Here is a 10168-nt window from a genome sequence, read left to right as displayed (position 1 = left end):
AGTGAAAATACATAAGTTGGTATTCATGACTAAGGTGTAGGGAGGATGGAGGTGCAGATAAGATAAGAATGAAATGAAAGGAGTCTGCAGTGAACTTAAATGAGCAGTGATCCCCAGAAGATAAGGTTGTGATTAAGATATGGGCGTAGTAATGATGGGTGTACTGAGAAAAAGAAAATAAAAACCTTTTAGACCTTACCAATGAAATACTCCAAGGTTGGCTTAATACCGGCAGCAAGCAGTCAGCCAACTAAGTAACCGTTCAATTAATCAATCAATAAGTAGACTAACCAATCAATGTACTCCCACGGTATAAACCATCGCATCAACCAATCCACCGTTGATGCAACCATCCCTTTAGACCAATCAGAAAACGGCGCTTGAACCAGTCAGTCAAAGAAGGTAACCAACCAACAAACAGCTAACCAGCCCGTTAACCATCCATACAACTAATTAGCCAATTAACCAACAACGATAAGTACACAAAACACTGGATTATTACAAATGGCATTTCATTACAGCATTGAAATGTGGTTCTGGTTGACACTGATAAATATAACAGCCATTTGAACTCTTATGATATAATGCATATATTCTGAGGCTAATGGGTCTGTGTTTGTATAGTTTGGATGAAACATTACTATTAACATATATCATATATGATTCTACCTGACATTTTTATAGATACATGACCTACACTGAATCTCTGACTATACAAAATGAATAGTATTATACATTATCCCGTGTTTCATACATTTTATGTATTCATCATACTTACTGGTATACATTTGTCATTGGATGATATGGTGGTGCATATGCCCCTCTACCATTGCATCTCTACACAAGCGAGGTTGTTAATACCCACCTCGCCTGTATGGAAACACAGGGGCAGAAGGGCTTATCCATTCATCGTTGCTCCTAATCCCAGCCAAACTTCTCCGTATTAAATTCTGGCGGGAACTTGTTACCTGGAACTTTTTTTTTCTTTTTTTTCAGAGCTTGGTCGGAAGGCTAAACAAAGCCATGCTAAGCCATGTTAAGCCAGGCTTCAACACAGCAGCTACTTTGTAAATAACCGAGAGGACAGATGGGGAACTCGCTCGCTCCCATATATATATATATATATATATATATATATATATATATATATATATATATATATATATATATATATATATATATGCATCAAACTGTATATCTCTCTCTACATGATAATTCTACCTTTTATAATACTCTCTCTCTCTCTCTCTCTCTCTCTCTCTCTCTCTCTCTCTCGGCCAAACGGATATCCTTGCTTCATTCCCAGCTCCAAAATTTACGAGTCTCCGTCCCTTTGTTTACAAACATCTCAGTCATGTGGGCTAGTCTGGGTAGGTTCTATTGTCCTGTATTGCAAGTCGGCCTGGCCTTAATCCCAACCTCTACCACTCATGAGTTTGTGTTCTTCCTCTATTTCGTATCTGATGGTAGAATACAAAGGAAAACGGAATTACCTGACTCTTCTTTGGTTATTAAAAGAGGCAAAGGGATATTAAATTTCTATGGGGCTTCTTGAAAGCATAAAATCATTTATTTGTCTTTATCATATATGAGTAAGTAAGGTGTGATTCTACTCTTCTTAAGATTATTATTTACTGGTCTTCATGGTAGGTCTATTTTTCTCATCTCACTATTTTTTTACTATTACATAACAATAATCTTCTTGATCCAGTCCAAGCTTGTAGCATTTTTTTTCTTTTCTTACGCTACAGTCTTTTATCATTCCTGTACATGTGGTGCTGCATTGAAATTCGTTATCGAGTTCATATATATATATATATATATATATATATATATATATATATATATATATATATATATATATATATATATATATATATATTCAGTTTGTGCTCCTTCTTGTCCTAGTGATTAACGTCCATTATCCTCAATCTTTATCTGTCATCAGACTGTGTTTCACCTCTTATCTCTCCATCACTTTTACTTTCACCTTACATCCCTCCAAAGACGTGTTCTTTCACCTTCCTCAGTCCACCTTCCTCTCCCTCTTTATCCTTCCTTCTTTGCTCCAAGCCATCTTACCTCCTCCCTTCTTTCCCTCTTCACAGCCCTCCCTCATAAGGTAAACCCCGACTTCCTGACGTTTAATAAAGAGGATCTCTTGGGCAAGTTTCCCTCCCTCCTAATGACGATGGAAATTCATCTCGTTTTTCCTCTCACTGAAAAGTTTAAGATTTACAGCTGAATTTTCTGGCAATAACTCCAGGTTATTTTCCTGAGTAACTGAGTTGCTTCTCTGATCTGTTGGTAATTGTGAAAGGCATTATTTGTAAATGACTCTAGTAGTATTGTAATAGATATATATATATAGGATATACATAGTTAATGTTCGTGCACTGCAAGTAGCTGGGCTATTATAAAGGTATATATGATATGTTTTAATAAGTTGTAGGTCAATGAATCTCCTGAATGATTTTCGACTCTTATGATTCATAATCAATTAATTACGATGATTTAAATGTTACGGTGATTGATTGTTGATAACAGTAACGAGGATAATTCTTATAAAAATCCTCTACAGTTGGCATAGATAGATCCATGTAAACTTAATGGCCATGTAACAGACTGTTTAAGCTGCATCAATCATGAGATTTCCAAACGGTTAATGACGCTTAACCCGCAACTTAGAAGCCAGTTACCAACGCTTCAGTTTCAGCTTATGAGGGTCAGTTGATGTTATCAACGTTTTCTACTCTCATGAATCTTACTATTGATCTGATTAACATTTTTTTTTGCCGCATTCCCCTTCCTTTCCTCTATTTTCCTCCCATTCTTTCGATTCTCCTTTGTTTTCTATATCTCTTTCCATCTTTAAATCTCTCGATCCGCCCCTCTCTTTATCATTCTTTCTGAGGCTTCTCTGTTATTGCATTTCATATATTTCCTTTCAACGTTCTTCAATCTCTCTCTCTCTCTCTCTCATAGGATCTCCGCCTTGTTTTGTACACTGTAAGCAAAATGCCTTCAGCTCCCGTCTTTCACCTGTAAACATCAGGAAAACTTTGTTTTGTTTACATGTTACATAAGTGCAACGAAAACATTACAGGAACTTCGTCGACCTCTGGTTCTACGTTCTGTTTCATTCCCCTCCATTCCTGTACCGTTCCACATTTTTACATAACTCCCAATATATCCCTTTATCTAGATATCTACTAGTTTGTCTGTTATATATATATATATATATATATATATATATATATATATATATATATATATATATTTATACATGCTTTCCAGTTATATAACAATTTCGTAACATGTTACCCATATTTCACAGTTTATCTTCGTTCATGCTCTCTCTCCGTCTCCTTCACTCACAATCTCTCACTTTCTCCCCCCCCCTCCCCCTTGTACATCAACTTCACATCTTACCATTACTGAGGATTTCATCATCCGAGGTCTGCCCTGCCTTCATGTAGAGTATCCCGAACTTGAAGTTGACGGAGCCCTCCTGTTCCTCTAGAAGCAGCAGGTCCTGCAAGAAGACACAGTCAATGCCCCTGCAAAGCACCTCCAAAAATTGCGAAAACTTACAGGATAAAAACTGAATCACGTTAAGGACGAATTAAGATGTTGCATAAGTAACAATATGCATATAATAAAATTTTTGGATTTATTTGGATTTGTAATGATTGAAATTATATATATTTGTAAATCGTCTCCTATTAACATTTTACCTGATCTTCGACAAAGCATTTTTATTGATTATGACACAGTCGATTAGACATAATTCAACAAGTCAAGGATTCTGAAGAGCAACTACCTTTAAGGATCCATTTGCGTCTTGCTTATTCGTACAACATCCATTTGTCCCTGATATCTAATCATATTCTTTCCTCCAACTACAACAAACCTTGCCCCAAAGGAGAGGTAAAGATTAATATTCAATAGGATGCAAGGTAACGCTCTGCTGGGAAAGCGAATAAAATTGACTCAGGGATGTGTATATGAATCCCGTATTGTCATCTAAATCTCTATATGATCGAATCCCTCGAGAAAGATTCTCAAAGAATGTTCCTTCAAAGCAACTCTTTGAAACTAATTAGCGGTGCTGCAAAGAATCTACGAGTTCATGGGAAAGGTGTGAAGAACATAAGCTTTAAAGCGAGGAGAGACGTAGAATGGAGTTCAGATGGTGACAAGCCTACATCAACAGGTGTGCCATCAGAGGATCGGGAGAATACTCGGGCTGAATCTAATGACGCATTAAAAATGAACTAACTGTGGCAATGGATAACACAAACACCGAGACCAGAAAAAAAAAAATTCAATAGTCATGTTTGTGTACTGAACAGATGGCTTATGCACGAGGAGAGGAGAACTGAGAGAAAGCTGCAGGATTTTGTTAAAAGATATAGTCTGTGCTTCGCAAATGCCTTCCTAGGATATACTAAAGGCGAGAACATTATCTCGGAAAGCAAAAATGGGTATGTTTGAAGGAACAGTGGTTCCAACAATGTTGTATGGTTGCGAGGCGTGGGTTATAGATAGAGTTGTGCGCAGGAGGGTGGATGTGTTAGAAATGAGATATTTGAGGACAATATGTGGTGTGAAGTGGTTTGATCGAGTAAGTAATGAAAGGGTAAGAGAGATGTGTGGTGATAAAGAGTGTGGTTGAGAGAGCAGAAGAGGGTGTTTTGAAATGGTTTGGTCACATGGAGAGAATGAGTGAGGAAAGATTGACAAGGAGGATATATGTGTCACAGGTGGAGTCAACGAGAAGTGGGAGACCAAATTGGAGGTGGAAAGATGGAGTGAAAAAATTTTGAGCGATCTGGGCTTGAACATGTAGGGGGGTGAAAGGCGTGCAAGGAACAGAATGAACTGAAACGATGTGGTATACCGGGGTCGACGTGCTGTCAATGGACTGAATCAGGGCATGTGAAGCGTCTGGGGCAAACCATGGAAAGTTTTGTGGGGCCTGGATGTGGAAAGGGAGCTGTGGTTTCAGTGCATTATACATGACAGCTAGAGACTGAGTGTGAACGAATGTGGCCTTTGTTGTCTTTTCCTAGTGCTACCTCGCGCGCATGCGGGGGGAGGGGGTTGTCATTTCATGTGTGGCAGAGTGGCGACGGAATGAATAAAGGAAGCAAGTATGAATTATTTGCATGTGTATAGATTATATGTCTGTGTATGTATATATATGTATACGTTGAAATGTATAGGTATGTATATGTGCTTGTGTGGACGTGTATGTATTTATATGTGTATGTGGGTGGGTTGGGCAATTCTTTCGTCTGTTTCCTTGCGCTAAGTCGCTAACGCGGGAGACAGCGACAAAGTATAATAATAACATATATATATATATATATATATATATATATATATATATATATATATATATATATATATATACATACATATATATATATATATATATATATATATATATATATATATATATATATATATATATATATATATATATAAGGAAGAAAAATTCTTTTTCTTGTATATTTCAAGAGGAAGTTCTCTACACTTTTCTAAGAACTTTTGACGCCTGGCACCCAATGTTTACTTTTCCTGACAAAAAAATACATGTTTTAAGTGCCATTTTTTTCTGCGCATCCTAAGAGAAAAAATAAGTTCTAAGACTTCTAATCTCCTCAAAAAGAAAAAAAAAAAAAAAAGAAAAAACGGAAGTGGTCATGTGCTGTCAGACTTCATAAAACAGCAGCACTTTCCGGACCTTGCATACATATATATATATATATATATATATATGATGATACAGGGTTGCGGTCAATATATACCCTACAAAGTTATGAGTATCTTAGATCCTTGAAACACTATTGAAAATATAAATGATTGAATATGGGCTCAGGCTATAACGGAAGGACAATTAAGAGTAAGAGAGAAGAGAGCACAAAGCATATTACAAGAATACATGGGAATATATGGTAGACAGAAAACAAATAACCTGATGGTCTACAGCGAAGTCATCTGCTGGAGGTGCAGTACATCTGAATACGTGGGAGAGACAGATAACTAGAAGACCTGATGGTCTATGTGAAAATTATCCACTGGAAGACAATAACACGTGGAAGTACGTTGGAAAGACAAATACAGACCTGATGGTCTACGATGAGGTTATCTGATGAAGGATAGTACATGGGAAACACAGATAATAGAGGACCTGGCGGTCTATGCCAAAGTTATCTGCCGGAAGACAGTAGGCCTAATACATGGGAGGACATGGGAAAACCTGATAAGAGAGGACCCGATGGTCTACGACGACATTAACTGCTTGAGGAGAGCAATAGTATCCTACGTCCCTCCTCTACATAAATGGAGACGGGATAATAATGCAGCAGACGTAGAAATCAGCAAAAGTTGTTTGGAAATCCTAGTAGGAGCTAGGGAAAGAATGATTTGATGTGTGAAGCAAGGAATTAGCAGGTATGGAACAAGTAGTGGCGACCAGCTGAGCTGGGGAGAGAATGATTATATTAGGGCAGATGTGAGAAGAGGGTGAGATAAATTGCTTTTGGCAGGGTACACGAGATGAGAGAGAGAGAGAGAGAGAGAGAGAGAGAGAGAGAGAGAGAGAGAGAGAGAGAGAGAGAGAGAGGATGGAGCAGAAGGGAGGGAGACAAAGGTAGAGAGAAAGAGAGGACAGGCGATGGGTAATGGGAAAGGAGATAGGGAGAGAGGGAGAAACTGATATAGAGAAATCATAGATAGAAGTAGAGAAAGAGAGGCATAAAAAGGGAAACAAGAAAAGGCATAAAAGAAGGAGATACAAAGACAGAGAGAGAGACATATCATCGGGGGGAATGCAAGTACACTACCCAGGACACAGAAGGACTAACATGACAGAGAACAAACGCAATAAAGCAGAATATCAAGGAGAAAAATAACATCGCTCGAGCAACGAAACACGAGAGCCTGTAGGAGGCAGACAGAAGACATTTTGTATTCAGGATTTGTTTTCCAAGATCTGAAATTCAATTTTTGGCCCATTTGTAGAGAGACTCAGCTGAGTGGGGTTCTCTGGGTCTTATTTGATCTACTGATTTGAGAGCAAATAATGAACAAAACAACAGTGCTTGAAAGTTTCTCATTCAACTCATACGACTCATAACGCCAGGGTTATAGTGAACTTGAAAAGATTACCTGAAAGTAATAATCATAAAACAAGTATACTTATAAAATGGAATAGAAATCCTTGTAGTTCAAGCAGGTAAGAACTTAAAATAGATTTCAGACTCTGTTCTATTGCTACTAGTTTTCACATATGTACCAAGATATAGAAAACTTGTTTCACATACAGTTTATAAGAAGGCAAATACAAAAAGCAAATTCTAAACAGATAGCGGAACTTTCATTCAATTCTATCTACATCTGTGAACGCAATTATATTTTGATATCTGAATATTGTGAATGCAAGTTAAAATCAATGATTTATATATAGCCACTGAAAAAATGTATCTGCTCAAGTCTTATCTCAAAACCGCGTTTTTCATTTTTTGAATGTACAACAGCCATGTTAATACTGCGCCCACATGCTATACTAAGAGCTTACCAGCCCCATCTCCCAGTATAGATATGTCTGATCACCACAACTTAGCAAATATACTAAAGTGAACTTGGTTAAAATAGAAATGCACTGAGCTAAGGCCTTGAAATACAGTGAACAGAAGCTAGAAATGAATTGAGATGATGACTAAAAGTCATTGAGCTATGGCCTGAAAAACACTGAGTTAAGCCCTGAAATACATTGAGTTAGGGCTTGAATTACACTAAGCTAAGGTAAATGTCTCGGCTAAATCACCACTGACTAACAGCAATATTACAGCTGCTAATAGGAAAGCAAAAGATAATGTTGAACACTCGAAGTAGCGTTATATACCAGGACGACTGGCGATGATACGATAAGCTCACACGTCTCTTACACTGAAGGAACAAATATCCCTGCCACTGCGTAGCTGTGTCTCCGTCTGCTCGTGTGTGTGTGTGTGTGTGTGTGTGTGTGTGTGTGTGTGTGTGTGTGTGTTATAGGACTCCACATGCACGAGTTTACACCGTGAGTGAAAGGTCAATTTTGGCAGGGCTCCATCATCTGTAGAACAGTCAAGTCAACGAATTTTTCACTTCAAAGGAGTTTTATAATTTCCCTGCTGCTGCAAGTAGTGCAGCCTTGGAGTTGCAATACCCCCTGGAAAAGGGGCCCTGAAGGCTTATATATATATATATATATATATATATATATATATATATATATATATATATATATATATATATATATATATATATATTGTGTACCCAGAAACGAAGCTCTCCTCTACTTGGGTCCAGAAAGGCACAATAAATACGAGGTCTGCCAGTGGTGTGGTCAGCTGGTAATCATGTAGGAGATGGGAAGAGATGGAGTCAGCTGTTCCTTTCTTACCCACACAATAGCACAGACACCAGACAGGGGCCAACTACACAATACATCTGCACGAGAGAAGATGCCGGAGAACGAGGGAAAGATGAGGGTGGGAAATGTGGCAAGTATAACTTTATTCCAACGTAGACAGAGGGGTCGACAACACAGGCAAATGCGTACACACGACGCTGACTGATCCGGTCGCCAGGGTTGTATATAGGGCCTTTAATAAACCCTTGTTAACACTGTGTGTGAGAAGTGACAGGTACCTTGTTCTTGTGGGGAGAGAGAGAGAGAGAGAGAGAGAGAGAGAGAGAGAGAGAGAGAGAGAGAGAATGGACACTGACATGTCTCTATGGCTAACATAATAATTACACCAATTCATCTGAATTTGTTCCCTCTTTTTTTTTCCTCCGCATCGTTTGGTGAAATCGTGACATATTTCCAGCTTTTGATAATGTTTAAGTTCATATGATATCGCTAATGCCACAACCGGTGTTTCCACCAACCCTGGGACTAGATATCTATAGGTGTGTGTGTGTGTGTGTGTGTGTGTGTGTGTATGAGGGAATAACGTAAGCCTAGAAAAACGAAATTTAAGTTCCTTGGAAGGACCAGACATTATCACCAAAATTTACAAGAAAATTTGTTAGCGCATACACACGAGCAAACGGTTACATACAAAAATGAAAAAAAAAATATACAAAAGCACACTTAAAGCAGAAATACAGGCAATACAACACACCGACACTGACACACACACACACACACACACAGTGTACAATAGCCAATCCAGATGGATTCTAGTACAGCGGTATCCACTTCTCTCGCTGTCATGGAAGTAACGTGGCATTTCCATAACTCGTTCTGGTGTGCAAATATGCAGTCAGGAACCCATTTCTCACCCACTCATGTGAAAAGAGCCTCTAGAAAAGGTCAAAAGAAAGTCTTTTATCTTATATCTATCGCTGGGTCTTGCAGAAAGACAGTGCTTGAGGATTCATATCATAACTACAAGTAGTTTGTGAAGATGCGAGGGGAAAATCTGATGGCAAACAGAAGAGGAGGACGAGGAGGAGGAGGAATATGAGGAAGAGGAGAAGAGGGGGGAGAAAGAGGAGGAGTAGTAGTATGAAAGACAGAGGCAGAGGAAGGAAGGAGAGAGAGAGAGAGAGAGAGAGAGAGAGAGAGAGAGAGAGAGAGAGAGAGAGAGAACGTTCGTGTATATAATAGATGAAAACGAGACACCAGGGTAAACCGTGCAAACGTTTCATCCTGACGTATTGCCAGCATAAATAAAAATCAAGAATGCTGAAAGTTGCCAGTAACAGGAAATTAAACATAAATCCTATGCCACATGGAGGTCATACATTATAGGTAAGGTTATCGTCACTGTATCCCGATTGATAATAATGAAGAGAGAAACAAATATAACAAAATGACACACCTGTGTACAACCGCTAAAAGAAGAGAGATAACTAGTTGGTTATTCTGTCAGGGTCGTTAAGGCCGTCAAGAGGGATAACTGGTTGGTTATTTTGGGCGTTAAACCTATCAACTGCCAGGGTCGTTACCGATGCCATCGTCAAGCTACATCCATCAACCGAAAAGTCTTTAATCATCATCAAATGGTAGCAGATCATTTTCAAAACCATATACCCTCCCACTACGTATGTGGACCACGACGAGGGAACACAGAATTCTGATTCACTCTTGTGAAATTTTATCACCGTC

At 38.5% G+C, this 10168-nt stretch overlaps 1 protein-coding gene across 1 annotated transcript in view; it reads right to left on the bottom strand.

Moving 5' to 3' along the window:
- LOC139759487 (GTPase-activating Rap/Ran-GAP domain-like protein 3) overlaps positions 1-10168 on the bottom strand; it is a 628035-nt gene that overhangs the window by 219368 nt on the left and 398499 nt on the right. Inside the window, 1 exon segment of the mRNA XM_071681664.1 lies at positions 3433-3535. Coding sequence (XP_071537765.1) covers positions 3433-3535 — 103 coding nt within the window.

This window comes from Panulirus ornatus, chromosome 33, assembly GCF_036320965.1.
Source record: "Panulirus ornatus isolate Po-2019 chromosome 33, ASM3632096v1, whole genome shotgun sequence".
Taxonomy (NCBI): Eukaryota; Metazoa; Arthropoda; class Malacostraca; order Decapoda; family Palinuridae; genus Panulirus; species Panulirus ornatus.
The sequence above is the reverse complement of the archived record's forward strand: the minus strand, read 5'-3'. Positions and strand labels throughout refer to the sequence as shown.